The sequence below is a fragment of the Chenopodium quinoa genome, unplaced genomic scaffold, assembly GCF_001683475.1.
Source record: "Chenopodium quinoa cultivar QQ74 unplaced genomic scaffold, ASM168347v1, whole genome shotgun sequence".
NCBI classification, from domain to species: domain Eukaryota; kingdom Viridiplantae; phylum Streptophyta; class Magnoliopsida; order Caryophyllales; family Amaranthaceae; genus Chenopodium; species Chenopodium quinoa.
Window position 1 is genome coordinate 505164 of NW_018744151.1, and position 25795 is coordinate 530958.

Here is a 25795-nt window from a genome sequence, read left to right on the forward strand (position 1 = left end):
ATACATTATAATAGTCCATCACCATTCATAATAATTTTTCACAAACTAATAGTCACCACACAACAAAAATCTACGTTATTTACCACATGCAACAAATTAATAAAGAGCCGGGGAGAGGGCCAGGCCTTCACCAGCCCCAAACACTGTATTCCTTTATTTTGATTTAAAGATTTATCATTTCCTCTTCTCAATTTCTTAACACTAATATTCAAATGTACTCTTTATTGAGAAATTTCCTAAAATATTCAAACTGTATTTTATTTAAGAATTCTCCTTCCAATAAATTCATGACAAAATTAAAAAGGTTCATAGTATATACAAGTTCTATGCTATAATTTTTTTATATATTAAAACCATGCATCGCACGGCGATAATCTAGTATATAATACAAAAATGTAAGCTTTTCACAATATAAAAATAATAACACTTAAAAAAATACAGAGAAATAAGTATAATAATTTAACAGTTTTTTGTTTTTTCAACTTTCAATCACAAGCTTTGAAACTTAAGAAATTCAAAATCCAAGCACACTTATCACGCTGCCCGAGTTACCCCTGTAAGGTTGTAACACTAATGAATTAGCCTCAACCACATATAAAAGTTGATGTTTTGAAAATTAATTATCATAATTTTCGTTTTTTTTTATTGTTTGTTTTTTGGACTTTACACTGACGCAAGCTTAGTCGAATAATTTTTATTCCATGACATATATAAGTCAAATTGTTTGTTTTTGAGTTTACGTAACGTGTACTAGGATCAATCCATTTGCTATCTCTATGAAGTCCTATTCATTAATATTTTCTCGGCCTTAATTTACTTTTCCCATCTTTTTTTTTAATCATGCGACACTAATTTTTTGGTTCCACAATGAATTAATGAAGATGATGACTCTCATCCTGGCTATACATAATGGTAACCATCCTAGCTAAATTAAGGCAGGCTGCCTTGAAGTCATTTGAGAACGGAGATGTAGACGACATGTACTCCTTATTTAGACACTTCCATGCATCTGAAATCTTTTGATTAACATGTTGCCTCGCGATATCATATGACCTTATTTTATGCTCTTTCATATACCAATCTACATAGGAACTGTCTTCTCCATTTGGACTCTTATCCTGCAAAACATATATAAATTAAATTTGCATTAATTTGATCTCAAATATACGAGCAAATTTTTTTATTTTTTTCTGTTATGTAAAAGATTGTAGTATAAAACATATTACTAGGCCTCAACCATCAACTTAACCTTTTGGTTGAGTTGGTCCTCTAACATAGTATCAGAGCCAGCGTGACACAAAAGTCATGGGTTCAGATCTCATCCGCCCCTCCTTTAAAGTGGAGTGTGAGAGGGAGCGATAGAGTATAAAACATATTTATCATGTTAAGAAAGGGCAAAGCAAGAAACTAGTGTGCATACCGTATGGTCACCTACATCATTCCATAGGCGAAGAATGATGGACGTGGAAGATATAATTGAAGGAAGGCTAATTAACTCCTCAATACTCTTCTTGTTGATTTTTTTGCCCAAAAGAAAAAATGCGTGTGCCAAAACTATATGGGTTCCACAAGTAACTATACCGTTGTTTAGATACTCTTCAGAGTTAGGTGAGTAATTGTCAACTCTCCATTTCAACTCAATAAAGTGTGCGTTGCACTGCTTTGCCCACTGCATCATCAATATCGAGTTAATAGTGTAGTTTGAACTAATAAATTGACAAATAAATATATAAATATGATAATAAATTGACAAATATAAATATATAAATATGTCAATCGTCCTATTAATTTGTTCAAAAATATGCATGTATAAAGCATAGTTATAAATAAATAATATGGGGCACATTGTCACGTTTATAATATAATGATTAATGAGCTAGTAAGGTGACTATACGGTCAGGGATGGGGATTATTCCTCAACCGTCCATTGATAGATAATATAGAGTAGTTAATAAGATGAATTCATATATGTTTGGGTCCAATTTATCTAATTGGGCCTAGTCATTTATTTGGGTCCAATTATCTTATTGGGCCCGGTCACTAAATGATTCAATATTCCAAGGTCAAGGCCCGAGCCTCCAATCAAGCCAAGTCAGCAAGAGTCCTTTGGTCCGAATTGCCATGGTCAGCCCATGACTATTTAAGGGCCCAATTAATCTCCTCTCATCATGTGCAAAGGTATAAAAGTCTTCAATTCATTCATTTATACAACACAACAAAGCCTCAAGCATAAAATCTCTTGCATAGCTTTCTCTCTAAACACTATTTGACTTCGGCATTGAAGGGGTCTTCCTCGGATCCACCCCCGAGGCCAGTTTACGTGTTTTAGTTGTGCAGGAAACCTTCGGCCCAGCATCAAGCGGATCGAACCAGTCTTCATCCACTTCAGTGGGCCTTCGGCAAGGCCCCATTGTTTTCATCCGAAACAATTTGGCGTCGTCTGTGGGGAAAATTTTCAAAAATCTATAAGCCAAATCTTTAATCAAAATCATCTTGCAATCATCTTGGTAGCAATGGCTAAGAAACGCAAGAGCAAAAGCCTCCGTCAAGGAGCGGGCGAAAGGCCTAAGACTCCTACACCATCACCCACACCGGACCGGAACTCTCCCAAGGGTGCCAGTTCGGGGGGAGGATCATACCGGGAGGACTTTCTTTCTCCCGTAATTCACAACTCTCATCATAGACCGAGTCCCTCTCGGTCTAACAGAAGTCAGTCCGATCATAGGACTCGTTCAGTGCCCCAAAGCCAACCATCGACCATCCGCTCTCATTCCCACACTCAGCCGAGGACCCCTTTGACGGGGCCCAACTCGGAGGAGGTGGCGAGAGCGCTGGCAGTGCTCATGGAGGCAATGAGGGCACAAAATATACCTCCACCTCGTGATCGAACTCCTCCGCACACCAGGCATCAGCGGATGAAGCTAGACCACGAGGGGGAGAAACCTCCCTCCTTCCGGGAGCTGGAAAAGTGGGAAGAGGATACCTGGAGAACTGAAAGAGAGAGGAAAAAGAACCCTCAATTTTTCAGAGGATCCTCAACCTCTCAGCCAGAAACGCATAAGAACAGCAACTCAGCTTCTCGGCCAGAATCTGCTCACCGAGAGCAACCTGAGACTGTTCCCCGAAGCGTACTCGACCGACTCGGCGGCAGGGAGCCGAGCGTGCACAGTCGCCTCTCGTTCCCTGTAGCCGAGGCCCAGACTTCCCAGCCAGGGACGAAAACCACTCCTACCTCTCTAAGAGGGCGGAGCGCGGTCCCTTCGGCCAGGAATAAAGACAAGGCCGTTATGCTACCTACCAGTTCCCCATTCGAGCAATGGATACTGGAAGAGCATGTGCCCACGGTCAAAATACCGTCGCACATCACCTATGATGGGACTTCGGATCCGAAGGACTATATTGCCTCCTATGAGGGGCATATGCATCTCTGCCCAAGGTCCGAAGCGACCTAGTGCAAATACTTTCCCACCACTCTCAAGGGGGTCGCGCAAGCGTGGATCTCCAAGGGAGTAAAGGAAGGCTCTATAACGGGGTGGGACGACCTGTCCACCAAGTTTAAGAGCAAATTCTCCACGGCAAACCGCCGAGAGAAAACCACTGCTGAGCTCATGGGCCTGTAGCAAGGGGAGACCGAAAGTCTCCGGCACTACCTGACCCGTTTCAGCAACGAGTCATCCAGCGTCTCTCAGCTGGACCAAGGGCTAGCTGTTTTTGCAATGCAGAATGGCCTTCAGCCCGGGAAGTTCTTGGACTTCATGGTCATGCACACCCCGTAGACCTTGGAGGAAGCTTTGAATGCCTCGGAAAAATTCATCCGAGCTGAGGAGTGGAATAAAACAAAAGCCCAACCCCAATCTGGGAATGGGAAACAAAAACAACCGTCTGAAGGCCAAGGCCAGAAGACGAAGGGAAAGGCGAAAGCCTCGGAACAATCTTCGGCCAACGAGCCGAAGAAGGAAAAATCTGCCCCATTCACTGGCAGATACGAGTCCTACACTCCGCTATCTTTTCCACGCGCCAAAATTTACAGCGTGAGAAAGGAAGAGCAGAGTTACCGAAAGCCGACCACTCCCATAGTGGTATCAGCGAAAAAATAAAAATCAGTGGTGCGAGTTCCACGAATCTCCGGGACATAACACCGAGGAGTGTATCCAGCTGAAGGACCAGATCGAGGACATGGTCTGGAAGGGATACTTGAAAAAATACATCGCGGATCACCGCGAGAAAAAGGAGGCCGAGAAGTCAGCAAAGGACTCTCGGCAAGACCTCGACTTCCCCCGAAAGAACAGTAAAAATGCGGATGGAAAATTCTCTCCGATCAATGTTATCTCGGGAGGAATATGCTCTCGGAGGGAACACAAGCGATACCTTAGGGCTCTGACCCACCAGGTGAACAACGCTGACACTCAGCCTCCCCAGTCGCCGGTGCCGAACATGACGTTCACAGCCGCCGACTGCCGGGGGGTAACATTCCCTCATGAGGACCCGCTGGTGATCATCGCCACGGTGGCCAACCACGACGTCAGCAAGGTCCTTGTTGATGGTGGCAGCGGAGCAAACATTCTGTTCCGAAAGGCCTACAATCAAATTAAGCTGAAGCCCAAGCACCTTACGCCGGTACCCTACCCGGTATCCGGGTTCAACGGGGCTTCAACTTATCCAGATGGGAAGGTGACGCTTCCTGTCACCATCGGCTGCGACGAGGCAGCCAGGAATGTCATGACTGAATTTTTGGTCATTGACGCTCCTTCAGTGTACAACGTGATTTTGGGGAGACCCATAATTCACGAGATTCAAGGGGTCGTCTCAACCTATCATCAGCTGATGATTTACGTCTCAGACGCCGGCTTCCCCGAAAGGATCCAGGGCAACCAAAAGGACGCCCGAAGGTGCAACTACCTCAAGCCATCCACTACTCGCCCAGATGACGACGACAAGGATGAGGAGGAGAAAGAAAAAGAAAGAGAGCCCAACACAAAAAGCCGAAAGGCCTAAGTGCTTCGGCCCAAGGTTCTGTGCCCGGAGAAAAAGGGCCAGAAAGGGAAAAGGCTAGCTCTTCATCTGAGCCGAAAGACTCAGAGAGCCAGCCGAAGAACAAAAAGTCTGGGACGCCTGCTGACATAGACAGCAGGCCAGATTGTGAAGAGTCCAGTCCATCAGCAATGGACATGGACTAGCAGACTGAAACGGTCGAGTTGACCAAAGGAGACGCTGAGAAATGTGTAACAATCGGGATGGATCTTGATCCGAACACCCGTTGTGAACTTATTCAACTCCTTCAGGACAACAGAGATGTGTTTGCTTTCTCGGCAGCTAATATGCCCGGGATAAGTCCAGACCTCATCTCCCATAAGCTTAATGTTGACCCAACGTGTCGACCAATTAAGCAAAAGAAGCGGAATTACTCCGCTAATAAGAACCGAGACATCGCAACCGAGGTCAAAAAGTTGCTGGACGCAGGTTTCATCGAGCCTTGTCAATATCCAGAATGGCTGGCAAATGTGGTGATGGTTCAGAAGGCCAATGGTACCTGGAGAATGTGCGTTGACTTCACGGACCTAAAAAAGGCTTGTCCGAAGGATTTCTATCCCTTACCGAGGATCGATCAGCTAGTCGACTCGACGAGTGGCCATGCCTTGCTTAGTTTCATGGACGCATTCTCGGGATATCATCAGATCTTCATGCACCCTGACGATCGAGCAAAGACGACATTCGTCACGAACGCCGGGGTGTACAATTATAAAATGATGCCCTTCGGATTGAAAAATGCGGGGGCAACCTATCAAAGGCTGGTGGATCAAGTTTTTTCCGATCAAAAAGGACGAAACATGGAAGTCTATGTTGATGATTCAATCGTCAAAAGCAAAAAATCTGAGGACCATGTTAAGGACCTGGCTGAAACCTTCGCCACCTTAAGAAAGCACCAGATGAAGCTGAATCCGAAGAAGTGTGTCTTCGGCGTGAAGTCAGGGAAATTCCTTGGGTTCATGGTCAGCAAGAGGGGTATTGATGCCAATCCCTCTAAAGTCAAAGCAGCGCTTGACCTTCCTGAGCCGAAAACAAAGCGGGATGTTCAGCGACTCACCGGAAGAATGGAAACCCTCTCGAGGTTCATTTCCAGAGCTTCGGATAAGGGGTTACCTTTCTTCAAAGCCCTGAAACTCCCGAAAACAAAAGAGCTCGTTTGGGAAGAAGAGAAAAAAGAAGCCTTCAAGCAGCTTCGGGAGCATCTAGCTCAACTCCCAACGTTGGCTAGCCCAGCAGAGGGAGAAACTTTGTATCTGTACGTGGCTGTTAGCCCAGCCACCATCAGTGCAGTGCTGCTGAAGGAAGAAAACAAAATTCAGCAACCGATCTATTTCGTCAGTCATACTCTGACGGATGGCGAGACTCGCTACCCTCTACTCGAGAAAGTCGCATTTGCAGTAGTGGTAGCTGCTCGGAAGCTGAGGCCCTATTTTGATTGCCATCAGATAGTGGTCTTAACTGATCAGCCGCTGGAAAAAGTTCTCGGCAAAGTAGAAAAATCTGGTAGGCTGGCCAAGTGGGCTTTTGAGCTCACCGAATTCAGCATCAGCAACCAACCGAGAGTTGCCATCAAGGCTCAAGCTCTAGCGGACTTCTTGGCCGAATGGTCGTACCAAGAGACGCTAGACGATAAAAAGAAAATCTGGACCGTGTTTACGGATGGATCCTCCACCGTAAATGGTTCGGGAGCAGGGGTAGTGATAATCTCTCCCGAAGGCAAATCCTTCGAGTATGCACTAAAATTTTCTTTCAAGGCTTCGAACAACGAAGCTGAATATGAGGAAACAATTGCTGGCCTGGAATTGTGCATCTCTCTGGAAGCCGAGCATGTCTGCTTGAAAACAGACTCTCAGCTAGTTGCATATCAGATCAGTGGAAGCTACGAGGCCAAAGAGCCCTCCATGAATAGCCTATCTTGCCAAGATCAAATCATTCATTGCAAAGCTGAGGACTTTTGAGGTTCAGCTGATCCCAAGGGGTCAGAATACTCAAGCCGATGCACTCTCCAAATTTGCTAGTTCAACTCTCACTGAGCTCAAAAGATCTGTATATGTGGAAGTGCGTCGAGAAAGAAGTGTCGACGAAGCACCTGAAGTGTGCTGCGCTGACTCAGAGCCTAGCTGGATGGATCCCATCCTAGCTTTCAAGCTTCGGGGAGAAATTCCCGAAGACAGAATTTTGGCCTCCAAGCTGAAGAGAACCAGCTCAAGGTTCATTGTCTTCAGAGGGGAGCTTCTGAAAAAGTCCTTCTCCGCCCCATTGCTGAAATGCGTGGGACCAACAGATGCAGATTACATCCTTCGGGAGATTCACTTCGGCATCTGCGGGATCCACATCGGGGGAAGGGCCTTAGCCCACAAGGCATTGAGGGTCGGATATTACTGGCCCACCATGATCTCAGATGCTAAGGAGCTAGTCAGAAAATGTGAAAAATGTCAGAAATTCGCGCCAGTCATCCATCAGCCGGCTAGAGACCTTCAGCCGATCCTCAATCCACTCCCATTCGCCCAATGGGGACTGGATATACTGGGACCATTTCCAGATGCTACATACCAGAAAAAATGGCAGATAGTCGGTGTCGACTATTTCAGTAAATGGATCGAGGCCGAAGCAGCCTCGAACATTACAGAGCAAACTGTCAGAAAGTTTATCTGGCAGAATATAATCACTCATTTCGGCATCCCGAAAGTATTTGTCTTCGATCATGGGAGGCAGTTCGATAACTTGCCGCTGAAACGGTATACCGATCAGTTCGGTATCAAACTGGCATATTCAGCGGTATGCCACCCGCAAAGTAACGGACAAGCCGAAGCTGAAAATAAACAGATCCTGAACGCCCTAAAAAAGAGGGTGGAAGATCAAAAGTCCAAGTGGCTGGAGGAGCTCCCAGGAACCCTCTGGTCCCTTCGGACAACTGAAAAAGAGGCAACGGGCTATTCACTTTTTGAGCTGGTGTATGGTGCCGAAGCCGTTCTTCAAGTGGAAATCGGCTCGGAGAGTTTACGAGTGCACCACTTCTCGGCTGAGAATGAGGACCTAATGAAATAATCCCTCGATTTTCTTGATGAAGTGAGAGATTCAGCCAGAGTCGGAATGGTTGCTTATAAGCAGAGAATCAGCAAATTTTACAACCGAAGGGTCCATGCAAGGCCTCCCAAAATTGGAGACCTTGTCCTTCGGAATGCTGCTGCAGTTCAGAAAGGCTGAATCCATGGGAAACTCTCAGTTGCATGGGAGGGACCCTACAAAATCTGTGATGAGCTTCAACCAGGGACATACCGACTTCAGCAGTTGGATGGAACTGAGTTGAAAAATCACTGGAATGCTGATGTACTGAAGAAATATCATGTGTAAACCCTTCGGGGCAGAACAATCTTTGTAAGTACATTTTGAATCAATGAAAGGCTTTGGAGCCACCATTTGTATAAGTATTTGCAACTTTTTATTCTTTCAAAGTTTTCTTTATTCTATCTACTCTTTAAGGGTTTTTATTCAACCTCGTCTGAAACCTTCGCCTCCGGGTAACTGGGTTTCAGATTGCTGACAAACTCGTCTTTTTAAAGAACACTGGTCTTTCAGCTGAAGTCAAACTTCAGTAAGACTTGTTCTCCAAAGACATGAGTCCATGGACAGTTCTCGGATATTGCCTTAACTGAGCCTTGTATCCCAGAAAGCCATTATCCGAAGCATTGCCTTCAGCTGGCCCTGTGTTTCGGATATCCATTTTTAAAAGATAGACAGAAAATCGAGGACAACAACAACTGTTGGAGATTTTTTATTCAGCCTCGTCTGAAACCTTCGCCTCCGGGTAACTGGGTTTCAGATTGCTGACAAACTCGTCTTTTTAAAGAACACTAGTCTTTCAGCTGAAGTCAAATTTCAGTAAGACTTGTTCTCCAAAGACAAGAGTCCACGGACAAGTCTGGGATATTGCCTTAACTGAACCTTGTATTCTAAAAAGCCATTATCTGAAACATTGCCTTCAGTTGGCCCTATGTTCCGGATATCCATTTTTAAAGATAGAAATCTTTTATTCAGCTTCGTCTGAAATCTAAAGAAACAAAACCCAGCTCAGTAATCCAAAGACTTGAATATTCAGATTTCTGGGGGGGGCAAGAGGCACTATCAGTGCAAGTTTATATTCAGCAGAATTCTTCAAGCCGAAAGCTTTGTACTTGGCAAATTTTTGCGAAAATTTCAAAGTTCAGAAATAGTAAAGCATTCAAAATAAGACAAAGCAGTTGAAGAAAGGAACATCAGATTAATGATTCATGCTCAGAAAGTGAGCTACAAGTTCAAATAAATTAAAGACTATATCTGCAGCCGCCCACAAGCGGAAAATAACAGCTGCCGAAATACGTACAAAAACAAAAATAAATTGTTTGTACATCAAGGCAAGCTGAAGAAAAAAGATAAGGCAAAAAGAGATTCATAAAGCGGCGAGTCTGAAGTTAAGCACATGTTGATCCGCAAGATTCTGAAGACGACTGCCCGATTTCCTATGCTTCAGTTGGAGGATCAGGCTGATCAGCCGGGCCAAGCCCCGGGGTAGTCTTGGTTCCAGCAGCAGAGGAGGCAGGTTGGGCCCTTGCCTGAGCTTCAGCGGCTCGCTGTTCAGCCTCCAACTCCTGCCGCTTAGCTTCCTCCTCGGCTTGTTCAGCCTGAAGGATCTCATGCTCAGCAGGAGTGGCATACAGCATGTGCGGATCTTCGGGGTCCTGAGCCCAAAGCGCACACTTGGACCAATCCAACGAAGGCTCAACATGGAGAGACAACCTCCGAGCCACCTTAAAACCATTTATGTAGCCCATCTCATACTCTTCTTGGGTGTAGAGGCGGACTTGGAGTAAGGCTTCAGCGTCGGCCAACTTCTTTTGACTCTCCTCCAAATCCTTTTTAGATTTTTCTAACTCTTCTGAGAGTTTGGAGGAAGAAGTCTTCTGCTCATTAAGCTCCAGCTGGACATTGGAAGCTTCGGTTTTGGCCTGGGTCAGCTCATCTCCCTTGACTCTCAGCTGATCCTCCAACTCCTTCAGCTTCTGGTCCTGGCTCTCAGCAGCAGCTTGGGCAGCAGAAAGGTGAACATCCCTAGCCTTTAGAGCCTCTTCAGCAACCATCCCGCTGGCTTCAAGAGCTTCTAGCTTCTGCTGCACTTCAGCTTGTGCAGCAGCTCCTTCTTGAATTCGGCTCTCGATGGCAGCTTTAAATTTGGAGATGTCCACTCCCATTTGCTCCTGAAGAAATTTCTCCCCTTCCATCAGCGGGGGAAAAACTTCCTTCTCCATAGCCGAGCAGAAGGTTTGAATGGCTTCAGCAGCCCTCTTTTCATACTCTTCGCTCTGCTGCTGCTTCTCTTCAGCTGCCTGCTGATTCAGCTCAGCAAGCTTCGCCTCCTCCTGGGCAATCTTTGCATCCTCCCAGGCATGCTCCAGCTTGTCTTGGAGGATGTCAATCAATTCTACAGTAAGAGTCTGATTGTGCACAACCTGTTTGCAGGGGCACATCAGTTAAAATAAATAAAATAATAAAAAAGGAAAGCCAGAAAGGAGAAAAAGAGCTGAATGAAAGCAAAGCAAAGTAACTAAATGGTTAAGTACCTGCATCAGCAAACGCTGGTTGTCTCTTGCAGGGTCAGGGACCCTTCGGCTGGATTCTCCCATCCCAGCCGTGGCCTTCAGCGACCACACCCTTGCTCGGTCCACTTCGGACATGCTAGATAGGTCGCCGAAGTAACCTGCAGCCCCTTCACGGTTCTGGCCCCAAATTCGTTCCCAAACAGGTTCCGGGACTGTGATGCGGGGGGCCGAGAAACCCAAATCTCCAGAGTTCAGCGTTTGGAATGAGGGGAAGGAGGAAGAGGGAACTTCCTGAACTTCTCAGGCTCAGCATGACCTTCTCCTTCGGCGGAGCCCAGTTGGTCTCCACCAGGGTCAGCAGCAACGGCCTTCTCTGCTTCCTCCCCCAGATCAGGTTGACGAAGAAAAGCGTTAACCTCCCTATCAATATCATCTGAGAAGCCTTCAGCAATCGGCTTCTCAGATTCTTCAGCAGGGTGCCCTTGAACCCCCCCTTCGGATCAGGAGTTCTTTGGTCCACCTCCTTCTCTTGAGTTTCGGGAGGTGGAGGGGGGGTTTGAGGACGCGGAGCTTCCGGCGGAGGGGGAGCCCTCGGCGAGCGTCTACCTTCATCAGGATCCCGTATGAGGATGCCCCCGGTAGGCCTCATCCCCGTCTGAAACTGACGAGGCCCCAACACGGCTAACCTCCTCCTCCTCTTTGCTAAGGGTTGCTCGTCCATTTCTTCAGATTCTGACGAAGATGGATCCTCAGAATGAGCAGGCGCCTTTCCTTCTCTTCTTTCGCTCTCTCCCTCAGACTGCAGAAGGGGGGGGGGCAGCAAAGTGTAAGTAAAAAAAAAAAAAAAGAAAAAAAAGAAAAGAGAGACGAGCAAGTCATGAACTTACTGGAACCCTTGGCTGATCTCCAGATGCAGGGATATCCCTCTCAGCAGCACCAGATGTCCCAACACCTCCTTCCAAGGAGTCGATTGCTCAGGACACGTCAGTTGTTGTCTGAGCAGCCTGTGCTTCCTCAGGTAATAAAGGCCGAAGGGGATCTTGCTTCTCCCACCAAGGCTTCTGCTTGGTGTATTCGGCGACAGCTTCGATCTGAAGGCCTGTTTCGTGCAGATGCAGCGGACGGTCCTTCGGAGCTGTGATCGCTGGAGCCTGGTCTAAAATGACTCGTTCAGCGTTCACCCCAAACCGGTTATAGTCAACCCCCGAAGTAGCTTCGCTCAGCTCTGAAAAGAACAGACGAAGGTTAGACTACGGGAATAAGCATCAAAGATAAGCGGAAAATTAAACAAGTCAAAGTCCTCGGCCCCAGCCAAACATACTTACCATCCCTGTACTTTCGGCTGAGGCCGACAACTGCCAACATCTTTTCTTGGAAGACGTAATGGTTATCTGGAAGCCATCTGGCCGGGATAAATCTCATTCGGCCAACTCCCCCAGGGTTATTCTGCTTCCCGAAGAAGCTCATTTGCTCGTAGCTGGGGTGACGAGCGGCATCAGGGTCCTCAGGGCCCAAATCCTGCATGTTTGGATCAGGCCGGGAGAGGTATCGGGGAGCCCCAAAAAAATAGGGATGCTCGGGATCAGCGGGAACTCTCACCCAGACCCATTGACCCCTCCAATCTTTTTCCGAGGAGTCGTTCGGCCACATAGTCAGATAATGGGGGCGACTCTCTATTCGCCACCAGCCTGAAGACCCATGTTGGCCGTATGTACTCTGAAGGTTTTGCACTAGCTGATGCATCTTTCGGAAGTAGTGAAAATTCGGCTCAACAGCAAAAAACCGACACACCCAGAGATAAGTCATCACCCGCCGAATGCTAACGGGTGTTAATTGGCACAGGGAGATCCTGTACTTTATTAAAATGTTCCTGACGAAGGGATCCAAAGGAAACCGAAGCCCGTATTGCAATTGCCGAGTGTACACCCCTATATACCCAGGAGGGGGACGGTGAATCCTGTCAGTCGGCGAGGGCATTCGGCACCAGTGCCCATCCTCTTCAAAAATGTCGTAGTGCAACTCAATTTGCTCGGCGAACCGGTAGGTTTCGGCGTGCCGAACCCACCATGAGTATGGGGTATTTCTCACCATGGCGTCCTGGGCCTCGGCGTCCTGCCATTCAGCATGCCCAGGAAGCAGGTCCCAGAGCACAGGGGGCAAATCTTCAGCCTGCCCAGCCCGTTCTCTCTGCTCAGGTTGCTCGGCCTCGCCAGCCTCGGCGTCCTGCTGAGGCGGCGCGGCGTTTAAAGGAACTGCCGGAATCCCCCTTTCCGGGTCTTCACCGGCTCGTTCCCCGTTCCAAACGTCGGCGCGGTCACGGGGATCCCTAACCTGACCCCGTCGACCCGGTTGACGCATCCTTTCTCGAGCCATAATCAAATTCAAAGAAGGAAAGAAGGGAGAAGAAGAATTTCCTCAAAAAAGGCAAGAAAATAAAAAAAACTCGAAGAAAATTACCTTCGAACTAGCCGGAATGCGCCGGTCAAATTAGTGGAAGTGACGGATTTGAGTGCCGAGCTCGGATTCGGGGGTACTGCGCTAAGGATTCAAAGCGAAAGTGGGTTATTTCGAGAACTCGAGTGTAAGTTGGTGAAGAAATGAGGCAGAAATGAAAATCAGACCTTATGATTCCAGGAAGGAGAATTCCAAAGGTCGGAAAGTTAAAATTTCTCTTAAATGCCTCCTTAATTAACCGTTAAACACTCTCTCTCTTGATTAACCGCCCACTATCCACTCCACTTCCTATTAATTATCCAAATTACAGTTATGTAATTAATAACTGTTTAAAAATTTAAATCTTTTGATTTAATTAAATCATTTACTTCCCTCCATTTCTTATTGGATTCAAACCGATCCGTCATCCTTCCAAATCGGGTCTGGGGGGCAAGTTGTTTGGGTCCAATTTATCTAATTGGGCCTAGTCATTTATTTGGGTCCAATTATATTATTGGGCCCGGTCACTAAATGATTCAATATTCCAAGGTCAAGGCCCGAGCCTCCAATCAAGCCAAGTCAGCCAAGAGTCCTTTAGTCCGAATTGTCATGGTCAGCCCATGACTATTTAAGGGCCCAATTACTCTCCTCTCATCATGCGCAAAGGTATAAAAGCCTTCAATTCATTCATTTATACAACACAACAAAGCCTCAAGCATAAAATCTCTTGCATAGCTTTCTCTCTAAACACTATTTGACTTCGGCATCGGAGGGGTCTTCCTCGGATCCACCCCCGAGGCCAGTTTACATGTTTTAGTTGTGCAGGAAACCTTCGGCCCAGCATCAAGTGGACCGAACCAGTCTTCATCCACTTCAGTGGGCCTTCGGCAAGGCCCCATTGTTTTCATCCGAAACAATATATATATTTTTTAAATGATGTTAATGATAAGAGTTATACTTCGTATACAGTATGTATGTAGTTGTACCAATTTTTGTAAGCATCGTTCTGGGTTCCATCCATGCTTTGTTTGAATTTTGGAGCTAAATTCATTTGTGGCCTCCTTGAGAGCCTTGAAGCAAAGTTTCATGCAATTGGGTAATTGTGTAACATCAGCGGATTCCCAACTGTATGAAATGTTAACATATCGTAAATAGTATGGTCAACAATAATAATAATGCCTTAAATGTTAGTTGAAGAAAGTTTTATTATAGCAAATTATATTAAATAAGATCATGATGCAAAAATTGATCACCTTGCTTAAGGTAATAATGTTAGAAGCTGAATAAGACTATTTGTTAGAGATATGAGATATCGAAAAGTATATGATATATTTTCCGATATCTCATAAAGAGAGAATGAATAGCTTGATTATTATTCATCGATAGGTAGAGTATTTATACAAAACCTAAGCTCATAAGATAGGAAACCATATTCCTAAAGTATTGGAGGATATATTTTGAGGATATATTTTGGATATATTTTGGGAAATGATTAGGATATATTTAGTTTCGATATTTTATGCTTAGTATGTATTTTATGCCTAGCATAATATCTTTTTGATATCTTTGACTATTTCCTAATTCTATCGGGTTTGGGAACGATGTATTATTTATTGGCCATGGCCATCATGATTGTAATTCAAGTGATTGAGTTTATTCAATTTATCAAATTCTCTCTATATTTTAGCATGGTATCAAGAGCAGGTTAAAATTTCTTGTTTTTTTTTTCCAATCTCATAATATGGTCGGGGATGATGAAACATCTCCTATGTCACCCCCTCTCACACGTGTGGTTTCTGGAGTCCAGGGGGGGAAATATTCAGTCCATAGTGTTTCAAATGCAATTACGGGATTGCTTGGTAATGTTAATGTTCCCGATAATCGTTTGAATGGAAAATTTGATGCTACCTCTTGGATTATTGACACAGGGGAAACACATCATGTAACCGGAGACAAATCTTGGTTGTTTGATATGCAGTGTCTAGAGTGTCCTGTTGGTCTTCCCAATGGTGACACCGAATTGGCTTCTTTAATTGGTTATGTTTGTTTGTCGGACAAGTTTATTCTAACCGGGGTTCTTTATGTTCCTAATTTGAGTTGCAATTTGCTTTCTGTGTCACAAATTATCGATGAGCTTAATTGTACTGTCCAATTTAACCCCTTATATGTGTGTTGTACAGGATCAAACGAAGGAGCTGATTGGAACGGGAGTTAGGAGAAACGGATTGTTCTATTTTAGGAATTCAGATTCGGTGAATCACGTTGATGTGGGTGAAGCAATGAGGTGTTTTATGATAATGAGGTAGTTATGGGAGACGAGATCATTTTACATATCAATGAACAAGCTGCCACGAGTGTCGAAAATATTGTCCAACACACGCAGCAGCCCGAGACAGACCATGCCGCAGCCTACCCGCGGTAGCAGGGGCCATCCCGCAGGCAGGCCGCGGAGTCTGCTGCCCAGTAGCCTGTCTCCCCGCAGGAAGATGTCGCGGGCGCGGGGGGCTTCCCAGCAGCAGCCCATTAGTTCTGCCTTCCCCGATGGATTTTCATCGGGCGATGGGTCGAGTGACCACCGATCGAGTGTAGAACCCTTAGGTAGGGGGTTCCGTGAAAAAATTCCCAATGTCCGTCATCGTGATTATGTGACTCACTTAGTTTTTGCTAAAAATCCATATCCGTCCACTCCGTCTCCAATCCCTCCTTCAGGTACGCCTTACCCTCTAGCACACTATATAAATTGTGACATGTTTTCGGTGAATTATCGCAAATTTCTTGCAGCCGTTGTTTTGGGAAAGGATCCAAAATCCTTTAAAGAAGCAATGAAATCCGAAGGTTGGCGACGTTCTATGAAAGAAGAAATAAGGGCATTGGAAGATAATGGAACTTGGACATTGGAGCATCTTCCTCCCAGCATGAAAGCACTAGGTTGTCAATGGGTGTATAAGATGAAATTTTTGTCTAATGGTGATATTGAACGTCTCAAGTCATGTTTGGTTGTTTTTGGTAATCCTCAAAGAGAAGGTATTGATTATGGTGAGACCTTTGCTCCGGTTGCAAAAATGACTATTGTTCGCGCTTTTCTTGCTATAGCAGTTTCAAAAAACTGGGAGATTCAACAGATGGATGTTCATAATGCTTTCTTACATGGTGATCTTGAAGAAGAGGTGTACATGAAATTACCTCCAGGTTTTGAGAGCTCAGATTCGAGTTTGGTGTGTCGTTTGAGAAAATCTTTGTATGGGTTGAAACAAGCTCCGAGATTTTGGTTTGCAAAGCTCACTACAGCTTTGAAAGGGTACGGTTTTATTCAATCTTACTTTGATTATTCTCTTTTCACATACACTAAAGGCAATGTTCAGATTAATGTCTTAGTTTATGTTGATGATCTTATTATTTCTGGGACTGATTCCGCTGCATTAACTGTGTTCAAAGCTTATCTTGGTGACTGTTTCAAGATGAAGGACCTTGGTCCTTTGAAATATTTTTTGGGCATTGAAGTTGCTCGTAGTAAATCAGGTTTGTTTTTGTGTCAACGAAAGTACACCTTGGATATTGTTTCTGAAGCAGGGCTATTGGGTGCGAAACCAAGTGGTTTTCCGATTGAGCAGAACCACAAGCTTAGTCTTGCTAGTGGTGAGTTACTTGAGGATCCTGAGTCTTATCGTAGACTAGTAGGGCGGTTGATTTATTTCTCGGTGACTAGACCAGATTTGACATATTCGGTTCATATTCTTTCTCAGTTTATGCACGAACCTCGGATTGAGCATTGGGAAGCAGCTCTCAGGGTGGTTCGTTATTTAAAGGGTACTCCAGGACAGGGTATTTTGTTAAGTGCAGATAGTGACCTGACTTTGCAGGGTTGGTGTGATTCAGATTGGGCGGCGTGTCCTGTTACCCGTCGTTCGTTGACTGGTTGGCTAGTTTTTCTTGGTAAATCTCCTATTTCGTGGAAAACCAAGAAGCAACCCACGGTATCTTTCTCTTCTTCTGAGGCTGAGTATCGGTGCATGGCTTCAACCACACATGAGTTGAAATGGTTGAAGGCATTGCTTTTGAGTTTGGGTGTCCAATACCCTAAGGCGATCAAGTTGTTTTGTGATAATCAATCTGTTTTACATATAGCTCGAAATCCAGTTTTTCATGAACGTACAAAACACATTGAGATTGATTGTCACATTGTTCGTGATGCTATTACAGAGGGCTTAATTACTCCTTCCTATGTCTCCCCTATGAAGCAACTTGCAGATATTTTCACTAAGGCGCTAGGGAAGTCTCAGTTTGATCACCTTCTTTCCAAGTTGGGCATTTACAATCCCCATGCTCCAACTTGAGGGGGGGTATTGGAGGATATATTTTGGAGGATATATTTTGGATATATTTTGGGAAATTATTAGGATATATTTAGTTTCCATATTTTATGCTTAGTATATATTTTATGCCTAGTGTAGACACCCATTTGTGTCTCCCCAAAACCAAACCCAGTGATGAGTACCTTTCACGTCGAATCATAATCGAATGAAAAGAAAGTGTGGAAAGGTTTAGTGTTGCGGAAAGTTTTATTTTCTTTTCTTTTCTTTTCTCTTCTCTCTGTTTTTGAAAACTTTATTTTAATAAAACAGCCAATCCAGTTTGGTTGGTCCATGATATGGGTCCAATAGTGGTGTAATTGGATGGGGCTTGCAAAGACCTTTCCAACGATATATTATAAGCCCAATTCCGATGAATATTGAGGAAATTATGGCCAATTTACTAAACTGGGCCCGGTTTGAGTTTTAAGTACGGCCCAATGATCTAGGGGAGGGCCTAATATGATTTATCATTCCTAATGTAATTAGGAATGGTTTTGGTCTTCTAGAATATTCTAGAAGGCTCTCATCATTCTTAATTCAATTAGGATTCTTTAGAGTTTTAATTAGATCAAATAGCATTTTCGACTGAAATTATATTATTTTATCTTCCAGTACGGGAATTTTATCAGAATTTCGAAAACGCGTTAAAAGCCGGTTTGGCGTCCAACCCCAGGCCTTGGCGCCTGGAACCAGGATTGGCCCCAGACGCCAGCCATTGGCGCCTGGCGCTAGCCACTGGTCCTGGCGCCAATGAGCCAGGGCTGGCGCCAAGGTGGTTCTGTGGTCTTCAGACTCTGTTTTGATAAATTATCTTTTTTTGGCTGATTTTCTCTATAAATATCGTATCAAAACTCCGTTTTCATGGACGGATTGTCAACACGAATACACCAACTATCTACATCTATTAATCAATTCTCATCAATTTTCTTCATTCATCATCTTTCGTTCATCAATCATCAATAACATTGATTCTTTAGTATTCTTTTATATTTTGCTTTTTAATACAAAATTCCGCGTTCACAAGATCTTGATACACCTAGCCATATTCGAAGTTGCCTTCGCCCTAGACGTGAAAGGTTTTAATTTCTGAGGGTTTGGTCCCAAATCTCTCTTTCAATTATTTAATTTAATTGTTTTGATTATTTATTTTCCTTGAAGTTACTAACGTGTGTATTTTGTTATTAGAAAGAGGTACGAGGCATCCAAGTAAGTACTTTAATGGTTTAATTGATATTATGATGTAGAAATCATGCTTAGATTGTTATTATGATATTCCTAATATCATGTCTAGGGTAATTTTAATATCAAGTATGATTAAAAGTATGATGCTTCCTATATTCTTCCTAATATTTATGATTGTTAGTATCATGTTAGGGCTAAAGATTTGATTTTTATTGTTTAGTGACATGCTAGGGTTTGTTATTAATCTTGTTAGTATCATGCCTAGGATCTTGCTATGCTTTAACATGATTATAATTGTTATAATTTATAATTATTTAATTTATGATGATATTATTATTATTATTATTATTATTATTATTATTATTATGATTATTATTACAATTATTATTCATGATATTGATTATTTATTATGTTGCTTGATATGCTATTTATTATTTATTGCTTGATCACCTTTATTGCATGTTTAAAGGGAATTTGGTACTTGTAATCACGCTTGATAAGATAATTAATAATCTTGTTAGGTTAATTGTGATTATAATTCAAGTGATCGTCAATAATAGATTTGTATGTGTATTAAATTCAACCAACATAGATTAAACAGGTTTAGGGTTAATCCTATTGATTGCATGTTAATCAGAAAGCGCACATGAATATGAGCAGAATAAAGTAGAGGCCTATTATTAGGGCAGGTTCAATCTCTTTTAGGTTGGATTTGTACCATCATCCCCGAACCCTTATTTGGTTCATGACCTTATGGAGTTGACGATCTCTTGGATCGTTAAGGGGTGTAACCTTCACCTCGTGAACGGTTTACAAGTTCCTTAAAAAACTTGTTGGCGACTCTTTTGCTCTATCTTCTTCCCTTTTGGATGCCACCGTACTTTAGTGTATGATCACAGTGGGGTTCAAGCTAGTGGGATTTTAAAGGCTTGAAATTATTCCTTACACCTAGCATAATATCTTTTTGATATCTTTGACTATTTCCTAATTCTATCGGGTTTGGGAACGATGTATTATTTATTGGCCATGGCCATCATGATTGTAATTCAAGTGATTGAGTTTATTTAATTTATCAAATTCTCTCTATATTTTAGCATAAAGATATACTAATATAACCATAAACCCTAAAGATATCTTCTCAAAATAATATCTTAACATAAATATCTTAAATATATTATTCTCTGAATGATATATGCGGAAAATATATGATCCGATATCTCATATCTCTAACACTATTCAAGTCGGGTTAGTTTTACATTCATGTATATGGAGTACCTGGTAACGGCGTTTGTGAATAGATAGAGCTCATCATACGTTCCATAAGAATCAAATATGTCATCAATCATGTAGATAAATGATACTGCTTTTGCAAGCTCTAATCTCTCTTCGGACATGTCTAGCCCAGGAAGAATTCCCATTGACCACTTACAACACTTAAATGGCTCAATTCTTGCAAAGTGCAATTCCTCATCCAAACTAAGCTCGTTCACCCATCTTGCAAAATCCACAATTTGTTTTGTAATCAGGTAAACATGGTAAATCACTAAAAGGAAAGATATTTGTGCGCGACAAATAAACATTAAATAATATCTTTTCTTTTATAGTACTCCATATTAGTTTAAATATACATAACAAATTAGTACTTCTCTTTTAACTTCGTAAATATAGCCCTTAGAGTTATGAATAGCGTTTCCTTTAAAAAAATATGAAGATATACCTGATATTTCTATGATATGTGCCTTATAAATATTAGACGTACATGTACATTTATATACCTTGAAACTTGAGATATTTCCAATTGTTGTGAGATTTGAGCCAAGTTGATGTCGATCCTTGCTAGATTATATACCTCGTTTATCCAATCGTTGATATGATTGGAATCGTGGAGAAACATTAGGGATGATTTGAAATAAGGAAGAAACTTTTTGGCCATAACTCTTGGCAAGCTTTTATGATATGGATAACGAAGTGTGTTTCCTATTACCATACCCTCATGTTGTTCAACATTCTTCAACGAGGCCTTCAATAGTTTGCGACTAAATTTATTTGCGTCATCAAGGACATATTCACTTCTAGTGCTAAATTGAGACGCTTCAAATAGACTCATCAACCCTTTTATGTCTTTTGCAAGTTCTTGATTGAAATTCCCATTTTTGTCCTTGAATTTTTCCAAAGCATCTACATTGGGAATTTAAAAAATGGATAAGACAATCTAGCGATACAATTTGGTTACGCAATATATATATGTTTGATTTGTGCACAACATATATATGAACAACATATAGACATAGATATATATAAGAAAGTAACGTGTATACATGGTTTAGTGAACATGATTTACTCCTTGGGACAATGAATTATATTTTTTCTAGTTTAAAGAGAGATACCATAAAAATGGACCAAGGGTGTCAAAAACAAAAAGGGTCAAAAAAAAAAAAAGAAAAAAAAAAAAGAGGACCACAGTACAACTTCTTCTCTGAAATTGCTTTTTCTCTGATATATAAGCTAAGGGCCTGTTCCGATTGACTGAACTGAGCTGAACTGAACTGAAATGAACTTATTAATTAGTGATTTTTAACTACGGATTAGTGATATTTGATTATTTATTGATTATTTATTACAATACATATGTGTATATACAAATGTACATATTAATAATAATAATAATAATATATATTATTATTATTATTATTATTATTAATATTATTATTATTATTAACTATTGATTATTATTATTATTATTATATTATTATTTATTGATTATTATTATTATTATTATTATTATTATTAATATTATTATTATTATTAATAATATTATTATTATTTATTGATGATTATTATTAGTATTATTATTTCAATTATTATTGTTATTATTATTATTATTATTTATTGATGATTATTATTAGTATTATTATTTCAATTATTATTGTTATTATTATTATTATTTATTGATGATTATTATTATTATTATTTATTACTTATTGATTATTATTATTATTATTATTATTGTTGTTGTTGTTGTTGTTGTTGTTGTTGTTGTTGTTGTTGTTGTTGTCGTCGTCGTTATAATAAGAGCTTAAAAGAATGAAATTTGGCTTTATATCATTAGCAATATCATTAGACGTAAATTAAGAGCTGAACTGAACTGAACTGAACTGAATTTCAACGGAAGAGAACAGGCCCTAACTGGAGTTATGACTTTGACTTAATTAAGTTAGAATTGAGAATTGACTGAAATAGCTTTGACAATTATGTGCACAACATAAATTAAAAATATTTTATATCAGAGGAGGAGTTACACAAGATATATAGGTCTAGCCGCCTAATTACAGGTGATCATTGGATAGGTCAGGCCTGGCCTGAGCCTTAAAAGGGAGCCTATCAAGTTGGGTCAGGCTAAAGTTTGGACTGAAAATGCTTTTTTCAAACCCGTAGATTTTGATCGGGCCTGCTTCACAGGCCAATTCAAAGTAGGCCAAAAAAACAACTTAAAATGTGTGAAATGCATCTTCAAGGCCCGCCCAAAAAATAATTTCGGGCCGAAATTCATACCCATGGCCTGCCCGAAACCAGGTCGGGCCTTGCCTATGCTCATCAGGTCTAATGCATAGGTGCCGCTGCATGCCCGCCAAATTTAAGGCATAAGAAAAAACATAGGTGTTAATGCACAATTAAGGTAGCTGGCATATTATATCGACATGATTATGAGGGGTGCAAATAAAATTAAGGTCAGTACTAAGAACATGAATTGAGAACTCAGTATAATGCATAATGGTTTTTGGTCCTTTATGGAGGCTTTGCTCGTTGTAATTAGTTGACCTATGCGACATGGAAGGATTTTCATTGAGGTTTATAAGGGTCTGAGACCGTAAATTTGTAAAAAATTAGTAGACATAGAGATGTAAAGGTAGCATAAAAAGTTGTCACAATAGTTTAGTCGATATACTTTAAATAAAGGTTAAAAGTTTAAATCTTAATCCTCTGTCTTTTTGGTCTAAAATCCGCCACTACATACCATACCAGGTTTCAACTTATTATAATCTTATTTTTACTTTATCTCAGATAAATATAAAAAATTAAGTACCTGAAGATACATAGTATCCTTGTTGTCTCAACAGGCGAAAGCAGAGAGCTAGATCATGAAGATTATCAGTACCTTCTCCGATCGTACTATAATATAAATCATAATGCTTTTCTAAAGCAGCACCGATTTCATCCCGAAAATAATATTCAGCACCTATTCGTTGTATAGCATCAATTATAATTAATTCATCTATATCACCATATCTTTTACTTGCCATTATTTTCATCTTAATCTTTTTCACCAACTCATCAAGCTGATTTTCATCCTGAAAAAAAAGAAAGAAAAGAATTAAATATTTGACTATATTTGTTATAAACACTAGGCAAAAATTAATCCACTTTATGTAGAATGTATTCTCCTTTGGATAAGCAAAAACATAAAAAATTGCAAGCAAGCGGTTCTACAATACATACATATATAGTTTTTATATATGGAAAAACATATTCATGTAGGATTTTTAATATCCATTTATGTATATAAAATCGTGTAAAAAAATGAAAAAAAAAGTACTAATTAAACATGCGCTAAATATGTATTAAAGTGAAGACTCAACTGATGTAGAAGAGATTTGATCATCGACGAAGCTGCTATCTTTTGAAATGGCATGCACAATACAATGAATATCTTTAAATCCCTTATTTTTTATATCACCAATAATATATCTCTTTGAATTATAAGTAGAGATGACAACAGAAGTAGCCATATTGGGTATTCGAGTTTCCTTATTTGTGATGAAAGACGACACTGAAAAAACGTTGAGTGGAAGGGCACCATAAGCAACCATAGTGTGGAGTTTTCTTTCTTTGTACTTCCAACTATGGTACAAGTATATAAAACGTATGCAGGCATTATAGAAGCGATAAGGCTGGCCTAGTTCCTCTTTAATTTTGTACATAATTAGCAGAACAAATAAAAGGACATTAGTTTTCTAATACCTCGTGGTGCCTTGCTTGAGAGATTGGGAATAGGACCATGTGGAAATACTTTTGGCAACATAAAGGTACGTATATTTTGGTTGTTGTGGTAATTGATGAATCTTAACTGGTCCTACAAGTTATATAATAATATACCCGCGATATTTTGGCAAGTGTATAAGGGTCATTTTATGGGAACTACTCGTACTAAATTTTAACTCCTTAAAAGTAGAATGGTAACGGGACGGGGAGAAGCAGATGTTGGTTTTTCCATTTCTATTCCCGCCTAACATTTTCATTCGCATCCCTATCCCCATCCCCACGGGCCGCGATGGGTTCTAAATTCATCCATATTCCTGCTCCAACGGGTACTATTCTAAAACAAACAAAAAAAGTACAAAAGTAATTTATATTCAACCAAAAAAATTGAAGTGATGAATTGAGCATTGATTAGTATGATGATTAATTTACTACTTAATGGTGCTAAAATTTTACATTGAATAACTAGCTTAGTACAGATGTAGAAGTACCCATGGCTAGGGTACGGTTGTACAGAGTGCGGTTTGCAGTTTGAAAATTTCGGTGTAGTTTTTGAAAATGATCAAACCGCGATTTTCGGTTTGGTGCGGTTTTCAAAAATATTTAAACCTTAATGCGGTTTGGATTTTTTTTACTGTTTTTTATTAAAAAAAAAATCTAATATATATATATATATATATATATATAAAGGGGAGTTTTTCCCCGAGTTTTTAGAGAGCCACGTAGGATTTAAATTTCTTATCGCGCCATGTAAGATTATAAATTTAAGTTGTAGCCAATTAAATAAGAGATTATTAATTTCTTTTACAATTAAATAATTCAAATGCCACGTAAGCAAAATTGACGAATAAGATACTAAAGTTTAAATTAATTAAATACAAAATATTATCTTTTGAGATTAGGAATTTTATCTAATATTTTAAAGCTAATATAATAACAAAAATCACATAATATGAAAAATATTTTTTATAAAAAATACTAACAAACCGTGCATCGCACGGGCTTCATCTAGTCATATAACTAATATATAAAGCTAAACTTTTAGCCAGGTGACGAGACAACGACACTTGGCGTTCCAACTTTTTGCCAAGTATCGTGCCACGTAGGATAGAGTTATATAAAATTCAATTTGTTGGATAAAAAAGTTAGTTTAGAATTTTATTTTCAATCAACTTTGGATATAATTTTAGGATAAAATTGTTAATTTAGAGTTTTATTTTTGATAAAGTACCAATATTTCATATGTACGAATTGAATTATAATTTTATTCAAAAAATAATTAGATTATAACTCTCAAAAATTATTATATGAATTTATTTTTTGTATCATAATATTTTTTTAGAGCGAAGGAATTAGTTCAAAATGTACCACATCCATGGGTTATAATATATTCTAATCAATTAAAATAATATACTTCACAATCTAATATAAATTTATTATTGTGTGTAGACCTGTTAATCAGGTCGAGTCACGAGTCATTTCAGACAGGGTCAAGAAATGTTTTTCACCAATATTATTATTATTAGTCATTACATGTCTACAAGTTTAAATCGTTACAAAAATACGTCAATTGCTAACTAATTTTGTATCAATGATATATTTTAAAATTTGACATATAGATTAAAATATATCTTAAAATTCAATAAACAACCCGGACATCGCACGGGCACAAAACTAGTATATATATATATATAAAGGAACTAAAATATATGAGCTAATCTTTGACTATTAGTTAATTAAAGGTTAAAAATAGAGTGTTTAATATATGAATTATAAATTAATAATTACAAAATAAAATAAAAGTTTTGTTTTACCAAACAAATATTACATAGTATTATTTTTAATAAAATATGGTTAAACCGCAAACCACACCACACTACACCAAACTGTATTTTACGATGCGGTTTGAAAAAATTATAAACCGCACTACAAACACTCCTACAATGCAAACTTCTAACTACTACATAATTCTAATTTAAAATGCTATTTTTATTAGGGAATTAATATATATGCCATTATGGCACTAACAACTAACAACTAACAACTTTAGTCGTCCATTAATTTTGAGCAAAATTTTTGTTTACATCCAATTTATAATAATACTCCGTATTAGTGTACATCAAATAGTCCTAGGATTTGTCCTAAGTCATATACTTCCTTCGTTATTTTTTTATTGCATCATAAGAG

General features: G+C 40.4%; 1 protein-coding gene across 1 annotated transcript; it reads right to left on the reverse strand.

Moving 5' to 3' along the window:
• Positions 1-355: 355 nt before the first annotated feature.
• On the reverse strand, positions 356-23645 carry LOC110693462 ((3S,6E)-nerolidol synthase 1-like). The gene is made up of 7 exons (XM_021870573.1): positions 23209-23645; positions 22656-22920; positions 20347-20749; positions 19847-20065; positions 14024-14162; positions 1421-1669; positions 356-1118 (listed from the first exon to the last, which is right to left on the reverse strand). The coding sequence occupies exons 1-7, from the start codon at positions 23548-23550 to the stop codon at positions 873-875; spliced, it is 1863 nt and encodes a 620-aa protein (XP_021726265.1). The 5' UTR covers positions 23551-23645; the 3' UTR covers positions 356-872.
• Positions 23646-25795: the final 2150 nt, after the last annotated feature.

What these genes read in the sequence shown, in the direction of transcription:
- LOC110693462 (XM_021870573.1), bottom strand. Translation starts at nt 23,550, where the DNA reads ATGTACAAAATTAAAGAGGAACTAGGCCAGCCTTATCGCTTCTATAAT. An exon ending in AACGATGCTTACAAAAATTG is followed by an intron (nt 1,670 to 14,023) that starts GTACAACTACAT and finishes TTGATGATGCAG; the next exon opens with TGGGCAAAGCAGTGCAACGC. An exon ending in ATGATGTAGGTGACCATACG is followed by an intron (nt 1,119 to 1,420) that starts GTATGCACACTA and finishes TATGTTTTGCAG; the next exon opens with GATAAGAGTCCAAATGGAGA.